This window comes from Eurosta solidaginis, chromosome 1 (genome assembly GCF_040869045.1).
Source record: "Eurosta solidaginis isolate ZX-2024a chromosome 1, ASM4086904v1, whole genome shotgun sequence".
In the NCBI taxonomy this organism is placed as follows: Eukaryota; Metazoa; Arthropoda; class Insecta; order Diptera; family Tephritidae; genus Eurosta; species Eurosta solidaginis.
This window is the reverse complement of record NC_090319.1, coordinates 384967119-384993587: the sequence shown is the minus strand read 5'-3', so window position 1 is coordinate 384993587 and position 26469 is coordinate 384967119. Positions and strand designations below refer to the sequence as shown.

At 36.9% G+C, this 26469-nt stretch overlaps 1 protein-coding gene across 1 annotated transcript; it reads left to right on the top strand.

Annotated features, from left to right (window-relative positions):
- Positions 1-419: 419 nt before the first annotated feature.
- On the top strand, positions 420-25640 carry Acph-1 (Acid phosphatase 1). The gene is made up of 7 exons (XM_067763296.1): positions 420-624; positions 682-1383; positions 1478-1576; positions 20878-21117; positions 21189-21638; positions 23266-23524; positions 23597-25640. The coding sequence occupies exons 2-7, from the start codon at positions 1189-1191 to the stop codon at positions 23701-23703; spliced, it is 1350 nt and encodes a 449-aa protein (XP_067619397.1). The 5' UTR covers positions 420-624; positions 682-1188; the 3' UTR covers positions 23704-25640.
- Positions 25641-26469: the final 829 nt, after the last annotated feature.

Genomic DNA, 26469 nt, shown 5'->3' with positions numbered 1-26469 from the left:
CGTTACCACAAAAACACCATGAAGGTTAAGGGGATTATTGCGGATATGGTATTAGCCCAACTCCCGCAACAAATATATTTTTCTCTTACGGCAGGCATGTCTCAATGTGGGAATATTTTAAGCCCCTTAACTCGAGGGGTATACTATTACTGTAGTTTAAACTCGAATTGAATTTTCGGAACAATTGAGCACCCTAGTATAGGAAAGTGCAATATCGCACAGCTTGACCATATAATTGTAGTTTATTTCAAGGTTTTTATCTTTTGTTTAAATTTCATCTGTAATATCAGAGAACCGGTGTTAATTCTTGAGAGCTATTGTTGTTGTTATTTTCTATGGACATTCTCTCCGGCCTGAATATTTGCTAGCAACTCAGTTGAAATATTTTGGCTCTACGAACAGTCGCTTTCAACGTGTTTACTATCAAACAATGATGATTGCTATCAAAGTCGCAAAAAATGTCTTACTTCGTTGAAGTATATAAAAGAATCGTTAAAGATTAGTGGATTATATGCAAAATATTTATTTGTATTTATACAAATGCATATACATACGTACATACATATAATATAGGGCTTTGTTAAAGCGTTGGACGAATTTCAAGTATATTAAACAGCGTTGATGGTAAATAATTGCTTTTAAACATGTTTTATTAAACTTAACTTAAAAATTAACTCAAAGCAACAACGATTTTATGAAGAAATTGACAGAGAAATTAATGCAACAGGAAATTAAGTAATATAAATAACTTATTTCTAAATTTATAATGCTTTACTTGTACACGATATTCAACGAATTTGACACGCAGCATACGAAAAACGGTCGCAAATATGCAATATAAAAAAGATTAATTAATGGAGGCCTCCCACTTCGTGGCCAAGAAGCCAATGAAGCGAACGGAACGTGGAACGGCGCAGCAGTGGAGTATGTAAATGCGACCAGAAATTAAAAAAAAGGACAAAAACCAAGTGATAGAAAATCCGCAAGTGCTTCTATTTACATACATATTTGAGCTACAAACTCAAAGCGACGCAAGTGGTCAACTTCCATATGTTTGCGACTTGTGGAGGGTTGATTTCGTTGTTTATTTTTAACTATCACTAAAACGGTCAGTTTGTTGTACTGAGCTCATAAAATATCAATTCAAAACTAGAAAAATAGTATTACAAGTACCTGCGCTAAGTAAATATGCCTGAAATCACAAATTTGTATAGGGCCATTTGGCTATTCCTCGTTATATTATGTTGTGCCACTTCTGTATTAAGCATGGCCGAGGTGGAAGTGTCAATAACCACACAAGGTGAACGAGAACAGCAGCAACTTAAATACGCTAGTAATGCGTTGCCGTCGGCGTTGAAAGGAAAATTAATATTCGCCCATGTGGTAAGTGTGTGTGTATGAATTAAATATTTTGTAAAGTAATTAGTTCAACATTAAAGATCTTTAAAATGAATTCATTTATTTACGATTTTTTCAGCTTTATCGTCATGGTGATCGTACGCCTATTGAACCATATCCTACGGATCCATGGAAAGGTCGCAAAAACTGGCCAGTTGGTTGGGGTGAATTGACTAATGTAAGTTCAAAAAACTCAATTTATTATTTTAATGAAGGTATTTACGATGATATACTACTTTAAAGTCCTCCATACACTTCTCTGCGAAGGTAAAGGTAATAAGGTTGCTCCCCGAAGGCTTTGGGGGAGTGTCTATTGTTAAAATCACACTCTGAATTATCCGCAATCATCTCATTTAAATTATCTTCAGAACGTCTTTTCGGGTTTCTCTTTCGAATGTGGGGAAACTTTGGCGAGATGGTCAGTTGAATAGCAACTGTTTTGCATTCGTTTAAAATTGTTTCCCATTGGTTCCTGATCAACTTCAAATCAGCTAATAAGGCATCTAGATGTCGGACCTCAACATCTATGGTGGCGTCTCTAGCTTGGAGGACTACGTTTCTTTCATTAATGGTAGTCAGTATTTTGAACCAAGCTTAGGACAGCAAGATACATTCGAACTTGTTGATGTACTTGAGAATGCAGGTGACATCTCCGTATGCTTGCGCAGTCAAATTTGGCTTTTGTCTGACAGACTATGAAGAGAGTTCGGTACATTTTTTTGAGGATGTCCCATCGTTGTGGAGTGCTGCTGAGAATAGTAAAAGATTTTGTACAACTCCGAATAAAGTAAAATGCAGCCGTACAACATCAGCATGCACCATCAATACCACATAAATTGAGACTGAGGGTTGCACAAATCGAGTAATCAGCGTTCGAGTTTTTGTCGAGAATGTGACGTAGTGCTCCGTTGTAAGCTTTCATATTGGCGCCGTTATCGTACCCTTGTGCACGGTAATCTTTTAATGGGATTTCATGTTTACCTAGAGTATGGCAAATTAGATCAGCGATTTTCTGATCAGTTTTTTGATTACAATTCACGAAAGCCAAAAACGGTTTTTTAATTGTAAAATTTGTTGCTTTCGAAATGAAATGGAGTTAGCGCAAAATGAATTAGATGGGGTCTATGGCATTCAAACTTGCGGGCGGACAGTAGGGGTGAGATGTTGGCGGATCAAATAGAAGAAACGACGTTCTGCACAGCAAACGGAGACGCCCCCACACGTATGGTAGGAAGCTGTCACAGCTCACCAGATATCTCAATCGTGAGCGCAGAACTCGTAAACTGCGTCAACTGGCAGCCGATGGTAACATTGGCATCCGACCACCTGCCCATACTTATTTCGCTTGAGCGTAACGCCGACTTCATCGTCTCTGAAAAACGCACTTTCATAAACTTCAAAAAAGGAAAGTGGGAAGAATATAAATCGTTTACAGACAGCCGCCTAGCTGCCCTCCCTATCCCGAATGATGCCCGCCAAGGGGAGCGTGCCTTCCGTAAGGTCATTAAATCCGCCTCGGCACATTTCATTCCCGCCGGGAGAATTCCCGAAATCCGGCCCCACTTCCCGGCGGAGGCCGCAAACTTAGCGAGAGAACGTGACCTTGTAAGACAGCTTGACCCAGGCGACCCCCAAATAAGGGATATAAACCAACGCATCAGATTGCTTGTAAATGAACACAAGCGGGCGAAATGGGAGGAGCACCTAAGAGGTTGTAACCTCTCTACCGGTGTGGGTAAACTTTGGTCCACCGTAAAGTCCCTATCGAATCCGACTAAGCACAAAGACAAAGTTTCCATCGCCTTTGGCGACAAAGTGCTGTCGGACGCGAAAAAATGCGCGAGCGCTTTCTGCCGACAATATATAATGCATCCTACGGTCGACAAAGATAGACGGAGAGCCAATAGACGCGCACATAAACACAAATTCAGCGCGTCACCAATCACCATCACCGCTAAAGAGGTTGAGGACGCCTTTGGTCGTGCTAAACCGAGCAGTTAAGCCTCACTGTATATCTTTTCATTCCAGCATGAATCCAGAAAAGATGAAAAACTCCTTAACGGAAATGAATGACGCCGTTAACGCCATTCTCGCCAAACTTAGAAGGTTTGAAGAGCATTAGATGTGTTCATTAGAGGCCTAAATGGTGACCTCCCCACTTGGCTACTAGTGCAAAACCCAAATCGTCGCCCGAGACCTACTCGGCATGCCTCACGTTCATGAACTTCAACCGCAGGAACGCCATATATCGCCAGCCCCGCCCAAATAGGTATTTCAATAACAACTCCCAATAGCCCCTCGGCATAGCCATGCCGATGCTTAAAAACCTAGGGAAAGAGGGGTTCAAATATTTAGCACATGTCTTCAATCTGTCTCTTTCCACCTTCCTTTGCCATACTGAGAAATGGAAAATGGCCAAGGTGGTCCCGCTACTAAAGCCTGGGAAACCAGCTAACATAGGTGAGTCGTATCGTCCGATATCTCTCCTATCGCCAGTGGCAAAGACGCTTGAAGCCATTCTGCTCCCTTATTTCCAAGCAAATTTGCAGCTAGCCCCTCATCAGCATGGCTTCAGAAAACTCCATAGCACTACCACCGCGCTGAATGCCATTAGCACCCAGATAAATTGCGGTTTAAATCAATACCCCCACCATAGAACAGTACTCGTAGCGCTAGACCTATCAAAAGCTTTTGATACGGTCAACCATGGCTCGTTACTGCAGGACCTGGAAGGGTCTACCCTTCCCCCATGTCTTAAAAGGTGGACCGCAAATTATCTGGGTGGTCGGCAGGCATCGGTGCAATTTAGAAACGAAACATCAAAACCAAGGAGAATTAAACAGGGGGTGCCACAGGGTGGTGTCCTATCCCCACTTTTGTTTAATTTCTACATATCTAAGCTACCTTCAGGAAGGAGTCACAATCGTTTCCTACGCCGATGACTGCACAATAATGGCCACAGGCCCGGCCCAAAGATCGATGCGCTATGCAATAAAATAAACGACTACCTCCCTGATCTCTCCAGTTTTTTCGCCTCGCGAAACCTGGCATTATCACCGACTAAATCTTCCGCGACCTTATTTACAACATGGACGCCCCAAATGTCGACCATTTTGAACATCCACGTCGATGGCACTACACTACCGACTGTCCGACACCCCAAAATCTTGGGTGTGACGTTTGATCAGGATCTACATTTTGGTGAGCACACAGCCGCAATTGTTCCGAGAATTCAGAGCCGTAACAAAATCCTCAAATCCCTCGCTGGCAGTACTTGGGAAAAAGATAAAGAAACGCTCATGACTACATACAAAGCAATTAGCCAGCCGATTACGTGCTACGCGTCACCCATATGGTCGCCAAGCCTAAAAATCACCTACTGGAAGAAACTACAGGCCTGCCAAAATACTGCCCTCAGAATCGCCACGGGCTGTCTTCTTATGTCCCCAGAACACCATCTGCATAATGAGGCGAGAATACTCTCCATCAGGGAGAGAAATGAGATGCTGACCAAACAGTTCCTGTTGAATACCCAGAAACCTGGGCATCCCAACAGACATCTGATTGATGAACCAGCACCGCCTAGTGGCTTAAGGAGTCATCTCCGTAAGCATTTTGAGGAAATACGGCACCTGAGAACACAGCCGTATGAAGTGAAAAAACACAAGCAGGTCCTTGGTGAACTCCATAAACAGGCGTCGGACCTTTATGCCGCATATTGCCCGGTGAATCCAGTACTTAACGAAAATTATCCAAAACTTGCGGAAGAGGAACGCATACTCCCCAGGGAAACGCGTGTCACTCTTGCTCAACTTCGTTCTGGATACTGTAACAGGTTAAACTCTTACCTATCCAGAATCAACCCCGACATATAAAATGTATGCCCCGCTTGCAATGTGTCCCCACATAACACCAACCATCTCTTCAATTGTAATGTGGAACCAACGCCTCTAACACCCCTTTCCTTATGGTCCACCCCTGTTGAAACGGCAAGTTTCCTTGGACTCCCGTTAGAGGATATCGATGACAATTTGTGATCGGTCGCGGCTATTAGGTGGGGCGAGCATTGCTACAACAACAACAACAACAGCGCAAAATGAACGTAGTCAACGTGACTAGCATCAGGCATAGCATCAACGATAATGGCAAAATACTTGGCTTTCTTGCCTTGATCTAATATAGTTTCCCTCACGTGCTTTGCACAATTTTGTATAAACTCGTTCTGAATGTCTGGGGAAAGATAGCGAACTTGTAAACGTTTGTGCTGCTGTTGTGAAATCCTAGCTTTCTCCAAATGATCTCTAAGTATCGGATCATATTGGCTTATGAGATCTTAGATGCCGAAAAAATGTCAATTGTTTCGTTCACCAAGATATATACTTTCGCCTTTGAAATCTAGGCCTCTTTCACCCAAAAATAAAATAGTGTCGAAAATTCTATATAAAATTTCTTTCCACTTTTGAGTTTCAGTGATTAGCTGTTCATTGATAAGTGTATCAATTGTAGCCTCCTTTTGAATTAGATTTTGTAAAGATTATAAAATTTACTGTGATCTTGAGAATTATCGTGTGATGGCAGTTTATCGTATAGCTTCTTCCATACCTGGAATTTCGAATATCCGCCAGGACAACAAACTTTAGGTCGATTTAAAGTATTGGTGCCTCACAGACGACATGGTAGGCAATAAAAAGCTTTGATACTGACACTACATACTAACCAGTCACGCTCCACTTTCTCTCCATTTGGCAAGATTCTGTTTAACAACGAGGTAGGAAATGCCTCGTCATGACAATCACGTGGAAAAATAACAGGACACTTTTGATGACCTCGACGAATTATTTCGTTGACTTATTCAGATCGCAAAAACTCATTATTCATGGTACCGATATCGAAGTCGTTTAAATAATCTGGACTTTGATGCAGAGTTGGCGGTATTGTTGGAAGACTTTTTGAAGATGAACCTTCATCAGTGTCACCACGAAAACAACTTTACGATTTCGGATTCATGTAAACATACATTTTTGTTTAATGTTTTTATTGTCTCCTCACTGCTCGAAGGCCCAGGCAAAAAAGCATTATCAATATTCGTTGCTTTTGAAACTTGGCTTAAAATTTGCACATTGAACAACTAAAGACTCTCCTGAATTAAAAAAAAAATGTCTTAGTACCTCTAAATCGCGGGCCCCCTGAGAAACCCCGGGCCGTGGGGAATCCCCCCATTTATTTATTTATTTATTTATTATTTAAAGTCGACGACAAACTATGGTCGACTGCATAATATAAAAGATATATAAATATACAACTCAAAAGATAAAATTTAAGATATATCGAGATTTCAACAATGTTATATTACAAATAAAGAAATATTAATGAACATTACTATTTAATTTCAGAATATAATAATAAGAAACATGAGTAGAAATAAGATCTTATGCCGAAATCTTATACTGGCGGAATGCAACAGATTCCGCTCAGCATGATTTCGGAATGCAGTGGATTCCAATCTCGCTGTTGGAATGCAACAAGATTCCCATCAGCATGTCATGGGAATCCGGCAGTGCTAAGAGTAGTGTAATGAGGATACGCCATCACAAGGCATAAAAAAGTAACATGACCTGTGTTGTTGGAATGCACCGGATTCCAATCAGCTCGATGCCTGATCCATAAGATTATACTGCCGGAATGCATACGATTCCGGTCAGTGACTCATGAAAAAGCATGTTTTTACGTTGTTGGAGATTCCAATCAACAGTACTGTCTTGTTCCTTCTTAATGATACATTTTGATAAATGTTCCTCCATCCTTAAGCGAGATAGTTCCTGTTTTTTATCGAAGGAATAAAATGCCGGCAAATTAAATTAGCTTGTATCTCTTAAATTAGATAGCAGCTATAAGTCATTGCAGCTATACAAGTCATTGTAGTGCGCGCACCAGATAAGAAGAGGATTATTTTTACCAAAGTTTCGTCGACAAAGGGGTAAATAGAAAGGAACGTAGTGTCTGGATACTCTAGGGGGAACCGCAAAAAACAAGCGGCTAAGGAGGTCCGCGGAATCAATTTCTCCAATAATGAGCTTATGGATGAACAATACCCCCAGTAATATTCTCCGATTTTCCAGAGTGGGTAAGTTAATAAGAAGAAGTCTACTTCTGTATGGAGGAAGGTGGAGACTTGAGTCCCAATTAAGGCCGCGCAATGCAAATATCAAAAATTGCTTTTGAACTGACTCAAGACGCTTTATATGCTTTTGAGAAACAGGAGACCAAACGCATGAGCAATACTCGAGTATTGGACGAACCAACGATGTGTAAAGAACCTTAGTGAGGTACGGATCATCGAACTCTTTAGCCCATCTTTTAACAAATCCAAGTAAACCCAACGCTTTGTTGGCTATAGATGAAATATGCATGTTAAAATTCAATTTCGGATCAAAAAGGACACCTAGATCATTTGCAATAGATATACGCTCCAAAGGCGTACCATCTATTACATAAGATTTCAATGCTGGCTTCACTCGGTGAAATGTCATATGCTTATATTTAGAGCAATTTAAAGCTAGTAAATTTGTTGCGCACCAACATTGGAACGAGTCCAAGTCGGCCTGAAGAAGATCCAAGGAACTCAAATCGGTAGGACAGTAAATGTAGCAAAGTTTTACATCATCCGCATACATTATAGTTTGGGAATATAATATTGTCTGTGGCAAGTCATTAATGAAAAGGGCAAAGAGCAAAGGACCTAGATGACTTCCCTGGGGTACGCCGGAGGAAACTCCGAACGATTCCGACAGATTGCACTTGAACAGGACTTTTTGGGTCCGGTTAGAAAGATAGCTTTTCAGCCATATTAATAGGTGAAACGGAAAGCCCAGTAAATCAAGCTTATCAATAAGCAACTCATGGTTGACGGTATCAAATGCTTTGCTGAAGTCCGTGTAGATGACATCCGTTTGCTTGTTCGCTAAAAATCCTTCCATAACTATAGAGGTGAATACAAGCAAATTTGTAGTGGTTGACCTTTGACGAATAAAACCGTGTTGGCATGGAGATAAATGACTAGAACACTGGTATTGGAGTTGACTGGTAACAATCTGTTCAAAGACTTAAGGAATGACTGAAAGTTTAGCAATACCCCTGTAGTTTTCAACTTTTGACCTACTACCTTTTTTATGCAGGGGTATAATAAAAGACTGTTTCCAAAGTGCCGGGAATGACGCAGCACCCAGAGATAGCTCAAATAACTTTAAAATAGGCTCATACATGTTTTCGGCGCAGTACCTAAGCACGCCACTACGAACACCGTCCGGTCCCGGAGAAAAGGTGGGCTTCAAAGACTGAAGACTCTGAAGAACAATATTACCATCAATAGCAGGATTCCTAATGTAATTCGAGCTATCTAAGGGATAGGGATATTGACCGGAATGAAAACCACTGGATGAATACGTGGACTTAAAGAACTCAGAAAATAGTCCAGCAACGTCGTCATCAGTGCAAGCTTTTTTACCTCCAAGGGTTAATGAGGAAGGATACTCAGAAGTTGTCCGCTTTGAATTTACGAAACTGTAAAACTTTTTAGGATTTCTAAAAAATTGGGCTTTACAACAACTCAAGTAATTTTTATAACAAAGCTGATTAAGACGGTGAAATTTAGAACGAGCTACTAGATATTTAGAGAGGTCTGCAGATGCTCCAGATTTCTTGAATCTCTTATAAAGCCTAGATTTAATGTTATTAAGTCTGATAAGTTGCCTTGAAAACCAAGGGGGCTTATTCGAACATAGGGTATAGCGAGTAGGAATGCAGGTATCAAAGAAGCCATCAAGCGTACTGTAAAATATAGAGATAGCCGGATCGACATCAGTGCAAGCATAGAGATCCGACCAATCATGGGAAGCCAACAGATCATTGAGCATAATGAAATTCGCTTTGTAGAAGCATCTAGATCGGGGACGAGACTGTACTTGAATCCTACGGGGTAGGCTGATATCAAGTGATATCTCTAGCGTAGGGTGAAGAGGGTCTTCTGGAAGGGATAAAGGTGGTATTCGCGTAAGGGCAGTACCCACCGAGCCATCCACAAATACTAAATCCAGCATTTTATTTCCACTATTTGGAACATTGTTAATCTGTAAAAGAGATGAGTCTAACAAGCAATTGAGAAAGTCATGTTGAGCAGTGGGAGTTAAAAAGTTTGAATCACTTATATTAACCCAACTAACTGTTGGCAAGTTAAAGTCACCAACAACAACAAGTCGATCGTTATCTCCCAACTGCGAATGCAAATCACAGATGACCGAGCTATGATTAGCATAAACATCCATATCCGAACGAGGTGGTATATACGAACAGCAAACAATTACGCTATAGCTACCGAATGAAAGCCTAACTGCTATGAATTCGATATGAGAGATATTGTCCAGCGAAATCAACTCAGACGATAGGTTAGATTCAACAGCAATAAGGACACCTCCCGCTCTAGAGATGCGATCACGTCGATAAACAGCATATTTATTTGAAAAACCTCAGAATTGTAATTATCAGGCTTTAGCCAGGTCTCCGTAAAAGCTACAACTTGTGCAGAAAAGTTGAAAGAATTAAGGAAGAATGGAACAAGTTTTGATCGTAAACCACGAACATTTTGGTAATTAATGAGAAGACGGGACAGATCAGCAATTACCTTTGTGTTGTTATTACTGTGTTCGTCATACCGTTTTTTGGCTGTAATAAAACAGGTTCGGCCCTCGCCTTTCTCGTGAACAAGTGAACCACAGTATGCTTGGGCCAAAAAGAGGAATCAAGTACCTTATCGAAATATTCATCTGAAAGGGATATTTTAAATGAGGAGATGTCTCTCTCATATTTAAAGTTAAATTTATACACATTGATGTTACTAGTGGGTGCAACACCAAGTTTAGAGCAAACGTAATGAGCAATGTCATTTTCGGTAATCGAGGCGTGTAATCGGGACACAAATACAGCCCTACGAGGTGGCACGGCAGTCACCTGCAAAGGAGTAGCGGATAGCGCACCAGAGAGCTGGGAAGGTGCGGCCGTTATAGCGTTGGTTATCGAGTCCGTACTATTTTTTTCAGGTACACTTGTATCGCTAGCAACAACCCCAGTATCGGTAACTGTTATTGTTGGAGCTAAAGATACCGGTGGAGGTGTAGGATGAATTGGGGAGTCCAGCGAAATCAACATTGGTGACGTAGAACAAACAGCCGCAAAGGTACCACTATTAGTTCGTGCATCGTTTAAGTTGCCAGAAATCGTATCACTGGAAGTCTCGTCACAACCTTGTGGAGATTCTTGTGGAGATTCCTGAGCTGCATTGTTCATAACGTCTTTGGTAAGCCTGTTCGTATCAGTCAACGCGGTTGAAGGGACATTCGTAGGAGGACAGCTTTGCCCCTGACTCGAAGACAAGTTGGAGTCATTGTTGGGCATACATTTCTTACGTTTTGGGGATTCAGATATCACTTTCAATTTTTTAAAGTGAGCCTCCATCGTTTTGAATCTTTCGTTAAGGTCACGAAACACAATAAAAATGTTGTTGAACTCTTTCTGAGTTTGCCTCATAAAAGCTCGCATGTCATTTTCTACGGAACGACAATCATGACATGTCCAGTTCAGTCCAATTTTGCTGGATATTAGGTCAACCACCCGACCACCTATGTGAGAGAAACCGGCACAGATAACATGAGCCATATTATCACAGAGCCAACAACATAAGTATCACCACGGGAAATTTTCTTTTGATTGGTGCACTTCTTGACACAGCAATCCAACATAATTGCAAAGTTAAACAAACCCAAAAGAAAAATAGGCAAGAGAAACTATAAGTATAGGATAAATTGAACAGCTGTTCAAAAATTATGGGCGAGAGTTATTTTCGAGCACTGGATGCAAATCGCCTGGTTACAATTATAGCTTTTGCTTGCAACGATCAAGTACTTATACTCACGTTTTAGCGTAAGCTTAAACGACAGCTTAGATAAATCCATTCTCTCTATCTTAAGAATTTCTGAAAAAAGAAATAACTTATAATGTTCAAGAAACATTTTCCACAAAACGATGATCAATATGATAAAATTGAAGTATGTAGGTTCTTTCATGGCCCTTGCATCTGAGCCAAAGCTTCAATAGGCAAACAATTGTTTGAAAGTATTGTAACTAAAAGTTATTTTTCCTAGGAATTACACAGGCCGACAAAATTTGAAAAAAGTCCTGCTCGAGAAATGAGATCATACTTCTCGAAAGCTCTTTGGTTCGCTTAAACTGAATACCGATCAGATACTTATTTCGGTACTCGTTTTTGAGATATTCATACATAAAGCCGCAATACATAATTTTGCCACTAAAACTAATTTTCTTTAAAAATCTATATATCGTTAGCTTAATGTGAAAAGATGCTAAGTCACTTTTTTGCAAAATTGTATTTTAATGCAGTTTTAAAACTGAATTCAAAATAAAAAGATCACAAAAAAATTTTTAATTTTTAATTTTTACGTGCTGTGGCAATGATGTGTAAATGTGCTAAGTCGTCAGTTGTTAAAAAAAATGTGCTAAGTCAACCAGTCAGTAATATCAATCTGAATTACTAGTAATTTCTTTGTGCGCGCATTTTATTTACTTATTTAATTCATTCAGTCTAAAAGTACATGCTTTGTTGTTGTTGTTGTATTAACGATAAAGACAATCCCCGAAGGCTTTGGGCCGATGTTGATGGTCCTTTCCCGGATATAGATCCGGTACGTTCCGGTAACAAAGCACTATTAAGGTACTAGCACGACCATCTCGGGAACGATTTATATGACCACATTAAACCTTCCAGGCCATCCCGCCCTCCACCCCTAGCTCCATGAGGAACTCGAGGTCGCCAGAGCCTGTCAATGAAACATGGTTCGCCACGGGTAGGCGAGGTTGACAATTGGGTTGGAGAAGCTATATATTGCACTGGCAACCCCTTGAGAGGGTTGCGAACGCAACCCCTTGAAATTGGATTCACCCAATTGAGACATGCATTTGGTGTTTGATAAATGCTTTGCGCTGACTTTTATCTACTTCAATTTTTACATGGCGATAACTACATGCTTTCTTACAGACTAGTTAAAAATAGAAAACAATTCAAGCTTAAACTTATATAAGCTGTTACTAAAATTAATAGCTCTACTGAATCTATTTGCTATGTAGATGTATAGTTCTAGTTATAGGTTCATTCATAGCATAATTCGTTTTATGAGTTATTTCGATAAATAACGCAGGCCGACAAAATTCAACCATTATTCAGACCCAGAAACCAGACTATATATTTCCGAAGATTTATGATGCGCTGAATCCAAATCTGGCCTTGCTCTATCAGCTCTGGTTTTTGAGATATCCTAACCTAAAAGTGCAAAAAACACCGTTTTTGCCCATATTTGAGTTTATGTAGCCTTGCAGATATATTCTTTCACCAAAATTAAAGGATGGCATCTTTAGGTACAAGTCTTCTTCTTTCAAATGGCGTTGAGTTTCAAATATCATTTTCTTTCGCTGAGATATCGCATTTTGAAAATTTCATGTTTCTAAATTTCCCAACACCTGAAAATCGATTGAGATAACATAGACATGATACAGTCGATTACTAATTTTCTTGAATTTAGTTTTATTTTTCTTAAAATTTTGTCTCACACCATAAGTTTGCTAACTCACCACACCCCTACACTATCTAACCCTCGGGTACCAAGTCACACACAGCCCTAACGCCTAGAAACCACCCCTATCATACCGGCTAACCCACTTAGCCCTGGGGACAGCGTTTACTCGCATATTTTTCCTAAAATAAGTCTTATTTATCTAGATATCTCACACCACAAGTGGGCTAACCAACTTAACTGTTAACCTATCAACTTCCGTATCCCCTAACCCCTAGAAACCACTCCTACCACACGACAAAATTTCAGAATACGATATCTTAGCGAAAAAAATGATATTTGAGCAAACTCAACGCCATTTGAAAGAATAAGACTTGTATTCAAAGATGCCATCCTTTAATTTTGGTGAAAGAAAACAACTGCAAGGCTACATAACCTCAAATATGGGCAAAAACGGTGTTTTTTCACTTTTAGGTTAGGATATCTCGAAAAACAGAGCTGATAGAGCAATTTAGGTTCCAATTTCGATTTATCGCATCAAAATCCTTCGAACGTATATAGTCCGGTTCCTGGGTCTGAGATGCTGTCGGCCTGTGTAATCTATTATGCCGAAGATCACGCAGTGGAATATATGGAATGAACAAATTAGATAAATTAGAGCAATTCGTGCCTAAGTTTATTACATTATAGGCAAGCATGAGTGAAATAAAAGTTCTTCTGACATGCAAAGCCTGAAGGCCAAGCAATTTGCGCCTGCTGGTATATGATGGGGGCCGTCTGGTCAGTGAAGCATACGTAAAGCAATATTTGTAAACAATTTTTGTACTCCCTCAATTTTATAGGAGTTAGATTCATAGAAAGGATTCCATATTATTGAGCAATATTCAAGACCACTTCTGACCAGGGATATATAAAGTGCCTTCAACGTCATAGGGTCCTTAAAGTCACTGGTGTTAAGTCTACTGAAGCCAACCATTGCAACAAATTTTGAAACAACGAAATCAATGTGACTAGAAAAAGAGAGTGTGGAGTCAAAAATTACAACCAAGTCTTTACTCTCTTGACAACTATTAAGAGATTTAGCATTTAGTTTGTAGATAAAGTATGTGGCAGTTGTCTTTATGGAATAAGACACAACACAGCATTTGTTTGAATTTAAAATAAGTTATTGTCTGCGCACCATCTGCCAAAAGAGTCCAGATCAGAACCGTCAGAAATAGTTTGACAAATAGATAGTATTTTTTGTGAAATATATAGTTTTAGTGTTATATTTCAATCATTAAAGGGGAGGAGTGATGGGAAAACATATTGAGTAAAAAGTGCTAAGTCAGGAGAAAAAATTTGTTTTGAGTGCGGAAATTGTGCTAAGTCATAAAATGCTGCTGGGTTGGCATAGATAAATTTTATTTATCTTTTTCAAAGCTTCTACACTCAAAAGCATTGCAATTAAGGCATCCTCATTCACAGTTTTGAAAAAAGAAGGGTATTTCAAAAATTATTCAGTTTTTTTCGTCTACTGTAAAATTCGTAAAAGTTGACTTAGCACATTTTCACATTAAGCTAAACGATATTTATATCACAAACGTTTATAATTTTTCCCGATGTTAATTTGTGATATAAATTTGATCGTTGCGAACAAAAGCATTATGAGTAGCATACTTTCAGGCAGTCTCCTTATATTGGGCTTGGAGCAGTGGTCGACAAAAATTTAAATGTAAGTGTATTAGTGAGAGCGAGAGGGCGAGCATCCCAGCAGGAAATTAAAGTTAAAATGGTAACGTTCATTTATTAAAAACACTTTTTGCAAAACCTGATTTCTATACGACAGCATACCACTCTTAATACACTCCAAAAATATCAAGAGAGGTATCAAAAAACGCGTGGATCCAGGATCGCGAATCTGAGAGTGGAGGTAAAAAATTTTGGGTATGCCAAGGGATATTTGCGAAAGAAATTGAAAACTTTCATGTTATTGTTGTAGTTTTGATGATTTTGTCGTACCCACAAAAAAAAAAAAAAAAATGAACATAAGTGTTTTGTGCGCATATAGTTTTGGTATCCAAACCGGAGTTGGACCCACCTAGGGTAATTTTTTATAAGCGGGACCGAGGGCCGCCAATGGATACAGGTGTTCCCATTGATCCCACTCCCGGTTTCAGAACACTCCGGGGTAATTTCGGTTTTTCGTTAATATCTTTTGATAGACGCAAAATTTTTGACCTCCGCTTTCGTATTCGCGGTCCTGGATCCAAAACGCGTCTTTTGAAACCCCACCCCCCTTTTTATTATTTTTGGACGAGTATTTAGAGTGTCACACTGTCGTATAGAATTACCCTTGATTTTTGATTCAGAAATAAAAATTACAAGTAAGGAAGGCTAAGTTCGGATGTAACCGAACATTACATACTCAGCTGAGAGCTTTGGAGACGAAATAAGGGAAAATCACCACGTAGGAAAATGAACCCAGGGTAACCCAGGAATGTGTTTGTATGACATGGGTATCAAATGGAAGATATTGAAGAGTATTTTAAAAGTGAGTGTGCAATAGTTCTATAGGTGGACGACATTTCGGGATATCGCCATAAAGGTGGACCAGGGGTGACTCTAGAATGTGCTTGTACGATATGGGAATCAAATGAAAGGCGTTAGTGAGTATTTTAAAAGGGAGTGGGCCTTAGTTAGACGCCTTTTCGAGATGTCGCCATAATGGTGGACCAGGGGTGACTCTAGAATGTGTTTGTACGATATGGGTATCAAATTAAAGGTATTAATGAGGGTTTTAAAAGTGAGTGGCACTTAGTTGTATAATTGAAGGCGTTTGGAGATATCGACCAAAATGTGGACCAGGGTGACCCAGAACATCATCTGTCGGGTACCGCTAATTTATTTAAATATGTAATACCACGAACAGTATTCCTGCAAAGATTTCAAGGGCTTTTCATTTCGCCCTGCAGAACTTTTTCATTTTATTCTACTTAATATGGAAGGTGTCACACCCATTTTACAAAGTTTTTTCTAAAGTTATATTTTGCGTTAATAAACCAATCCAATTACAATGTTTTATCCCTTTTTTCATATTTGGTATAGAATTATGGCATTCGTTTCATTTTTCGTAATTTTCGATATCGAAAAAGTGGGCGTGGTCATAATCGGATTTCAGCCATTTTGTATGCCAATACAAAGTGAGTTCAGATAAGTACGTGAACTGAGTTTAGTAAAGATATATCGATTTTTGCTCAAGTTATCGTGTTAACGGCCGAGCGGAAGGACAGACGGTCGACTGTGTATAAAAACTGGGCGTGGCTTCAACCGATTTCGCCCATTTTCACAGAAAACAGTCATCGTCATAGAATCTATGCCCTTACCAAATTTCACAAGGATTGGATAATTTTTGTTCGACTTATGGCATTAAAAGTATTCTAGACAAATTAAATGAAAAAGGGCTGGTTTGGAGTAATGATGCAGATATATTGGTCGATATAATTCCTTTCATGTTAAATGTTTTGTTTTATTAGTTTAATTTCAATTTGTTTCATATATGCATTGTTTGCTGAACTCGCCTACATGCAGTTATTAGGTGACTAACGTGCTTATAAGTATACTTCAAATTTGTAAAAAAATCAAATTTTTGTATGGAGAAAGTGTCGCAAACCTAATAGAGTTCAAAAACAATATCTCAAATTGCCTAAAATGAAATGGCATCTAAAATAATCCCGTGGTTATCTTGCAACTGCCCGAAATGGTTTTGAAATAGTGTTGCAATGATCCTGAAGTTGTCAAAAATTATAAATAAAATGGTCCGGAAGCGATCCTAAAACTGTTATGAAATGGTTCCGATATAGTCTCGAATCGGTTCTAGAGAATTAATCCACAATAGTTAATCTATGAGTTCACATATACATATGTATTCCATCACCAGAAACAAGATTTTTAACTGTAAAACTTTCACGTTTCTATTTAATTCGTGCTTCCATTAGAGGACATCCCTAAATTTTTTTCATAATTACCGATTATCAAAGTGAAAATGTATACAGGAAATTACTTAATTAACGGTTGGGAGTTAAGTACGAGAATGAAGATAACCTCGTTATGTGCAAGCCAGGTCTTCGATAAGAAAATACAACAAAAAGTATTCGACATTTCGTAATACTATTACATCGTTCCCGAGATAGGCGGGCTTGCACGTTAATGGTGCTTTTACCGAAACTTACCGGATTTATATCCGACAAAGGACCATCAATAGAGGATTACACTACACTTTTTTAAAATTTGAAAAACAAGTAAGGAAGTCTAAGTTCGGGTGAAAACGAACATTACATACCCAGCTGTACACTTGAAATGCTGTTGTTGTTTGTTTTGTGTGCTTAATATTGTTACAAGGCTGCGTAATAATACATATATATATGGTTCTATTCTGAACTAAAAAAAAATAAATGTAAGGCGCGATAACCTCCGAAGAGATCTAAGGTCGAGCTTCTCTTCTAATTTGCGTCGTGCTCCTCTTGATTTTCCCTACAAATTGACCGGACGGGACCTACATGTTTTATGCCGACTCCGAACGGCATCTGCAAGGCAGATGAGTTTTCACTGAGGGCTTTTCATGGCAGAAATACACCCGGAGCGCCTGCCAAACACTGCCGAGGGGCGACCCCGCTTAGAAAGATGTTCTTCTAATTGAAAAACCTTATTTCCAAAATTTTGATATTGCTTTGCTCTGGGCATACGGTGTGGTAGGCGGAGCACGCTACCATCACACCACGGTGGCCGCCAATTATCTGAACTAATTTTTCATAAAAGTGGCGGTGCCACCCCCATTTTTTTAAATTAAATTAAAATCCACTTGGGAAATGAAATACCAGTGATATTGTAACGAATTTACTGAAATTCTTCTTATTTACAACCTTCTACTAATATTCGAATCACTAAACTGTTGAATAAATAACTCCAATATTGAATAATGAAAAAATGGTCTTTATTCAAGTACTTCACAAATAAAACTTATACTTAGCAACTGATAGCTTGCTTAAATCAAACTGAATTTATGATTGCTCAGATAGCGCTCTTTTATACTCTTCGATTTCCTCGTTCCATACTTCTAGGCGCTTCCAGAATTTACTTAGTTACCAGCTATAAAATTATAACTACAGATGCACGTATATAGCTTCTCATATGCGCGTGTATGTGAGTGATACTTGCTGTTTGTATGGACATATGTGTAGACATAATGATTATTTTGGTTATGTGCATACAAGTGCTCAGTATCGGCTTAGAGATGATAGTATCCCTTAAAAAAAAATAAAAATAAAAAAATAAGTGTTGCTAATATTCGTCACAATATAAAGCTCTTTTTTGCAAAGATATAGCTTATTTTATTCGTCCACGACCCTTTTAAAAATCTTTTATATAAAAGTGGACGTGGTCCTTAACCGATTTCGTAAATTTTTTTTAAAGCATTCCTTATAGTAAAATCAACCTCTCTGCCGAATTTTGTTACGATAGGTTTAACGATTTTTGATTTATGACTAATAATATTTATAAAATTGATTTTTTCCACGCCCATTTTAAAAAATTTTTAAAATTTTTATCAAGAGTTCCAATAGCAGTCTATAGCAGTATTATTTAGTAAATAATCAGGGTTTTTGTGTTTTCCAAAATGTTATATATATAAAAAAGGGGCGTGGTTATCATCCGATTTCGCTCATTTTCAATACCAATCTATTCTGGGTCCAGATAAGCTCGTGTACCATATCTCAATATTTACTCAAGTTATCGTGTTAACGGACAGACGGACGGACATGGCTCAGTCAAATTTTTTTTTTGATAATGATGATTTTGATATATGGAAGTCTATATCTATCTCGATTCCTTTATACCTGTACAACCAACCGTTATCCAATCAAAGTTATAATACCCTGTGTACAAGTACAGCTGGGTATAAAAAATAACACTGTCGTCCTTGTTATAGATTTCAAAATATGGCGATTTCAACGAACTCTGTTTTTGGGGATATTTAAACATCCTTTCGCCGTTAATGGGTTAATGAAGAATAATTTTAAAAATAAACAACAGCCATTCAAAGCATACGTACTAAAATGATATTCATTTATGTTAATGGTCCTTTTCCGGTATTTGATGCATATGCTAAAAATTCAACAATGCAGAAGATCAAAAATAAATAATAAATCAATTTTCAAGAGTGACCAAAAACGTACGTCTTATTTATTTTACATATGTATGTACATATATTTGTGTGCATTTGCATGCATATTCATTGTAGTTATTTCTGTTTTAAAGAAAAGCCAAACAATGAAGCGAAAATTTCCAAAAAAAAAATTTTATAGCTTTTTGAAAAAAAATTGCTATATACAAAAGAAGAAATTCACCATTCGTAAGGGGCATCAGGTAGCGGAGTAGTTATTGAATTGCTTCATACTTATCAGATAATATTTGTTTACTCTTACTTTGATAATATATTGAAAGTATTGAAAAATTGGTTTACATAACCTTACATTAATGACGGCTTTATAACTTAGCTCAAATGGTAATATCGCGAGTTTGAATCGAGCTCAAGGCCTAACAATAATTATTTTATCATTATTATTGTTATGATAAATTTTTTCTTACTTGAAACAATTTTTAAATTAGAATAGAAGAAGGAAAAAAATTTAGACAACTGCCAAAGCTCGTTGTATAGATCCATTTCGGGAACTGCTAAATTCCTTCATCGGCAACGTTTAGGCGCCGCTGCTATAAGCATTCAGCTATCACAGCGGTTGTTTATTTGCCTTCATTATTTCTACTTCTATTCGGTTCTTGCCAATTGATATTCAAATGGTATTAATTCCCATCTTGAAACTGTCGCTATCGCAATTAAATTATTTTAACACCTAGGTAGAAAAGTCTTTGGGCTAAATAAGAATCTGGAGATGCGGTGAATGGGGCAGTAATTCGAACAACAATTGACACAATTTTTCCATTGTCGCTAACGACTTTTGACAAGGTGCAAAGTCTTGGTGCAAGAGCAAACGTGGTACCAATTTTGAAACACCTTTTTTATACCCAAGCATGCGTGCAAAACATTCTTTTGATAACTTTACGATGTCAGCAACCTCACTCAATTTAATTTTACGATCATTTCGAACAATTTTCAGAATTTTATGTATATTTTCTGATGTAACTGCCTCAGAGCGTGGTTCATCATCGGTGTCTGTACGACCGCGTTAAAATTCAGCCTACTAATAACAAATGCTTGATTTTGCGGTGCACAGTCCCCATAGCACCCATTGCTTAGCCTGAACGGTGTTTTTTCCTATGAAAGGTTATGTGAGGTTAGGTTAAAATTTTTTTTAGGAATTTCCCACAATTCCACTCGGAAAAGTTTTTGGGCATTGTAAATCCCTGAGCAAGTGCTGCATAGCGGTACAGTACAGTACTTCCTTAAGATCTATATCCGGCAAAATATCATCAAAATCGAAAACACTCATCAAAACCTTCTTCAAATTAAGAAATTATGCAACATTTTTAAATCTCGATCAATATTGCAAGATTTCTCTGACATTTCTTAAAGCAAATGAACAGTTAACATTCCTTCTGTTCGATGACAAATAAATTCATAGACTAAACTAAAATAAACCAATATATGCCTCAACCTATGAAAAAAGGGCTTTGGTCCCTATTTTGAGGGTCTATTGAAAACTCCTAGTATGTGGTCACTAGATCTACAACTTGATGCAGATTTCGCAAAAAGTAAAGTAACATTTTTTGCCATTTTTATGCCTTATTACTGTTATTATGTCTTATGACTGGGTATTTATAGATTTTAACTTCTATTTCATACCTACAGATTGGAAAAAAGCAACACTACGAACTTGGTAAATGGCTGAGAAAACGCTATGACTCAATTTTGAATCTTACATACTCCGAAGATGAAATTTATGTACGCTCAACAGATGTAGATCGTACACTGGCTAGTGCAATGTCTAATTTGGCAGGATTGTATCCACCTGTTGGTGAAGAAATCTGGAATAAGAACATAGCTTGGCAACCGATACCCGTGCATACAATGCCCGAGAAACTTGATAAGGTAAAATATGAAGATTTTGGCTTGAATAATTTTTTTTCTTTATTTCGAACATTTCTATGTCCATCTTAAAGGAATTGGCTGGTAAAGCATATTGCGCCGCTTATGATTACGCACGTTCAACACTTTTCAATTCACTCGAATTTCAAAAGCTAAATCAACGCTATCAATACCTATATGACTATTTAACAAAATATACTGGCAAGAAAGTGAGTACATTGGAGGCTGTACAACGCTTAAATAACACATTTTTCATCGAGTCACTCTATAATTACACACTCCCCGAATGGACCAAAAAAATATATCCAAGCGAAGATATGACATATATTGCTGATTTCGCCTTTGCCATAAATACATATACACGTCATATGGCACGATTGAAGACTGGTCCATTAATTAGGGAAATACTGCAACGTTTTCGTGACAAGACCAAAGGATCATTGAAGCCAAATCGTTCTGTATGGGTTTACAGCGCACATGACACAACCGTGGCGAGTGTTTTGAATACACTTAAATTATATGATGTGAGGTTTATTTATGTACGATTTATGCTCAATATGTTACACTTGAAACAATTTGACACCAATAGTCTGGCGGCGAATTGATTTTAACTCTGGCTTAAAGACCTAGAAAGACGGCTGCTCAACCTCTGTACATTTATAGCACTTTGGTTTTTGTTTTGTCCTAAACAATGGGCACAGATACAAATTCACACTTTGAATATAAAAAAACTTTAATGGCATTCCCATATGCCCTCACATATAAACTCGACCAAAAGTGCCTGAATTTCGTATGAAAGTGCAAAGAAAAAATACTTCCATGTTTAGCCAAGGCACTTCGGTACGACATTCTAATTTACAGAACAAATTGACAACAAAAAATATATCAAAAATATTGAAGCACTGAGAAAAAATTTAATTCAAAATTTATCCATTAAGGGGACCATCAAAATTCTTTTAACATTTGAAATAATATTTTTTTTTTGTCAATTAAAAAAATTGTTTCAGTGTACATATAATTTTGTTTATGTATTGTGATCTGCACTTCAATATACAAATTTTTGAACAGCCCTGTAGAAAGATATAGTAAAACCTCAAAATCGTTTTATATTCTTTAGTCAAAATTGTTTGCTGTGGCAATTTCTAAAAAAAAAGTGCAAGATAAAAATTTAAATACATACTATATGTATGTATGGATGTATGTGCAAAAAAGAAAACAACTACAGCGCTCAAAAGGACATAAAAGGGAAATGTTGAGCTTATCAAAACCGAATTAATAACATGAAATTCGAAACAAGTTACTATACTTTTCTTTACAAAAATTTTAAAGTTTCATAAAGATTTTAAAAAATCTCTTGAATTTTCAGTTTCCATTCTTCTCGCTGCAATAAGTGCAATAAACTTCTAAATATAGAAATTAGAACATTCTCATGAACTTTTTTTAAAATTCTGAATAAAAATTTTGTTTTCGAAACTACCTAAAAAGTTTACATTACATACAGCTCTTTGAAGTTCTTATAAATATTTTGAAATTTACATGAAGATTTTTAAACACTTCTTGAGTTTTCCAATTTTTTTGAAAACGGCTTCTGAATCAGTTTTCTTAGTTTTTTTACAATAAACTATAATTTTAAATATATTCATTAGGGAAACTTATAAACTTTTTTAAAATTCTAAATAAAAACTTTTAAGTTTTCATAAGTTTTGTTAAAATTTCAAATTTTTTTCGAAAACTTTTCCGAAACTTGCTAACAAAGTTTGTGTTACAACATATTCTAAAGATATTTAAAAAATTGAGTTTTATTATATTTTTGAAAACGTTTTCTAATCAGTTTACTTGGTTTTCGTTGCAATAATTTAATAAAATTCTTAATACAGAAATTACGAAATTCGCATCAGCAATTTGAAACCCGAATTTTTTCAACTTTTTTTCGACTCACTAGTTACCTTAAATGCGTTCATTATCCGATTTGTATTTTAATAACTTTATTTGTTTTTTCGTTTGCGACTATTCCAACTTCACCCAAGAAAAATATTCGAAATTTACAATGGCCATAGCCAAGAAATTTGATGAAATCATGAAAGACCGATTAGTGCTGCATACTTGAACTTATTCATTTCATTTAACACATTTTTTTTATATTAATTCTAGATGAAGAGTCCAGTTTACACAGCGTGCGTCCTTTTTGAATTACGCCTTGATGAAAAAAATCAACCATTTGTTTCGTTATTCTATAAAAATACCAGCGCTGAACCAACATTACTTAGCGTACCAGATTGTGGTGTTGCATGTCCATTAGAAAAAATGTTTACAATATACAATGATATATTGCCAGTTAATTGGGAACAAGAATGTAAATTGACCACAATGATGATGACATATGATGAGGCGAATATTGGCTTGGCTATGGGTAAATTTGAAATTTAAATATCATAACTTTGTTTGAATATATTAATAATATCACCTTAATATTATTTTACAGCTATTCTAATAACAGTTATCGGCGTAATGTTGCTGCTGTCTTATATATTCATGATGTACTTTCGTCGACGCAGATATAACAGCTATACATATTCACAAGTGGCCTAATTAATGGCAAATAACACCAAAGCCCTTGAGTACTCTGCCAAAAACAAAATACAAGTTATAAATGGGCACAAATTTTAATGTTCCTCCTAAGTAAATAACAAAAGACATGTGCATTATGTGTTTCATTTTACTATTTGACGAAATTTATATTTAGTTTATAAATAAATTTGCATTTGTATGAGAATTTTTAACAATTGTGATTCACGTTTCCAACAAGTAATTTTGTTTTTCATATATGTACGTAATTAAATTCATGCATTCTATCACGATACTATTCAAATACATATATACACATATTTAGAATATAAATACATACCTAGATACATATATGCTTATAAATATTTTATAAATATTTTAAAAAGTGCTAGAGCTGTTGAACCGTTTGTTTATCTTAAAAATGGTCTGCAGTAAAAGGTTGTTGTATCAATGGAAACTAGCGAGTGGACCACAATACAATTTTAAATAGCTCATAAACGTATTTATACATATGAATGGTTCTTCAGTATTTGACATAAATGGAAAATGTATAAAATTGACATCTGCGACAAAAAATAGAAGTAAATGCGATTTGCAAGTCTTGTCAATTATTTTTTTACTTGCGTTAATTAAAAAAAATTTTGAATTGTCTAACCAAATCTGCGAAACCAATTTCGAATACGTTTTCGCAAAAACATACACCTGCGAGAAAACAATAGCAGCAAAAATAAGTTGCAATTTAGCAGTTATTTTTTTTTTACTTGTGTTAATAGAAAAAAATAAATGTTTTGTCTCACCCAATCTATGTAAACCAACTTCGCGAACGCTTTCGAAAAAAATGGAAAATTCGACAAGTTTTAGAAAATCGTTATGTAAACTTACAAATATGTTCTTAGAGTTTTAGGAAAGTTTGTGTACTTCCAAATATTTAATTTTTGTTTAACAAAGTACGAGTTTGAGTTATTGATTTTTTTTGGAAGGGTGTTTTAGATCTTCTGCAATAAAAGGTGTGCAAAACTTTATTTCAAACTTTTTCGAAAACATTTTCGAAATTAGTGCACATTCTTTTCGTTACACAAAGTTTTCTTAAATTTAAATTTTATAAACATTCAAAATATCAAAAATCTTCCGTTTCATTTTAAAAACGTATAAAGTTAACTAATATTTTCGTTACAAAAAGTTTCTAAAGATTTTTAAAAACTTTCCTAAGCTTCGAATTTTTTTTGAAAATGTTTGCGAAATTGGTTCACATAATTTTCGTTAAAAAAGTTGCCAAAAACTCGAAGTTGGATACATCTTTTTCGAAAACGTTTTTGCTTTGTTTGCATGGCTTTCGTTACGCAGGTCTTTACAGTTTGTTACCTAAAAAAGTAAAACTGAGGATTTGTAAACTATTTTTGCTGCTTTTTTTACTCGCAGCTGTGCATATAAAAATCGCACGTAGTTCAAAAAATTAATGGAGCGATTAATTATTTTGCAGGTAAATCGGTGGCAATCAATGTGTACTATTCGTATATTCTTTTTAAAAACTACATTCAGCTATTTGATAGAAAATCGAATCTGACTTATCTCTACTAAGAGATATCATTCTATTTACGGCATGACCGTTTTTTCAATCTCGGTTTAACGCTTTCTAATAAACTTTTTTCACCGAAATCGTTTGCTGGTCTCTTAATTTAATTTCGAAAAGCTCTTAATGAGGTATTTGTGAAACCTCTCCTCAATCTTTGTGAATTAATCTCTTTGCATGCATGTTGTTAAAGTTTTTACTTAACGATCTCTGCTTATTTATGTAAGTATGTGGTTATTGTATACAATGTATGTTATCGCATTATTATTATATAGTTAATGTAAATATATATGTATACATAAAATATTTGCAAACACTGCTGTATAGATGCGTGTGAATATTATACAAAGCATTGCAAATTAAAATAAAGACTGTCTAGCTATGAAAATAATGCACGAATATCGTTTTCACAAAAAATATTACAAAAAAAATATAAATATACTAGCCTTTACCCGCGGCCCCGTCCGCAAGGAGAAATTTAAATATATGGGCTATTTGCGTTAGCCTGCTTATTATCTGTTTAAAATTTTGTTTTCTGTCTAATGCATTTTATTTTTGTAATTGAGTAAAAAAAAGAACTAAATGAGCTGATAACCTGATAGGATCCCAAATGATCCCGAAATTATCCAGAAAAAGCAACGAAATGACCCCCACGCTATCGCGGACGGATCCCGAAAACCATCCAGAAATGCCCCGAAAGGGTCTCCAAAAGTTCCCCGAATAGTCCCAAAAAAACTCGAAATGACAGCGACACGATTCTAGACGTATACAGAGAACCACACAGAAATGATCCCTGAAGGTGTTCCAAAATGATCCCGAAAAGGTTCCGAAATGACCCTGACGGGCTCACGGGCGGATCTCAAAAACCATCTAGAAAATATCCAGGAAGGGTCCCTAAATTATCCCGACATACTCCAGAAAAAGTTCCGAAATGGCTCCGAGGGGATCCACGACTGATCGCGAAAACCATACAGAAATGATTCCGGAAGGATCCCCAAATGATCCCGTATTAGCCCCGAAAAGCTCCCGAAATAACCCCGACGGGATCCCGGAAAAATCCCGAAATCCATCCAGAAATGATCTTGGGAAGGTCCCAAAATTATTCCGAAATAGTCTCGGAAAAGTTCAGAAATTACCCTGACGGGTTCCCGGACGAATCCTGACAGCCATCTCTAAATGATCCCGAAAAAGTCCCGAAATGACCCCGTCCGGATCCCGGA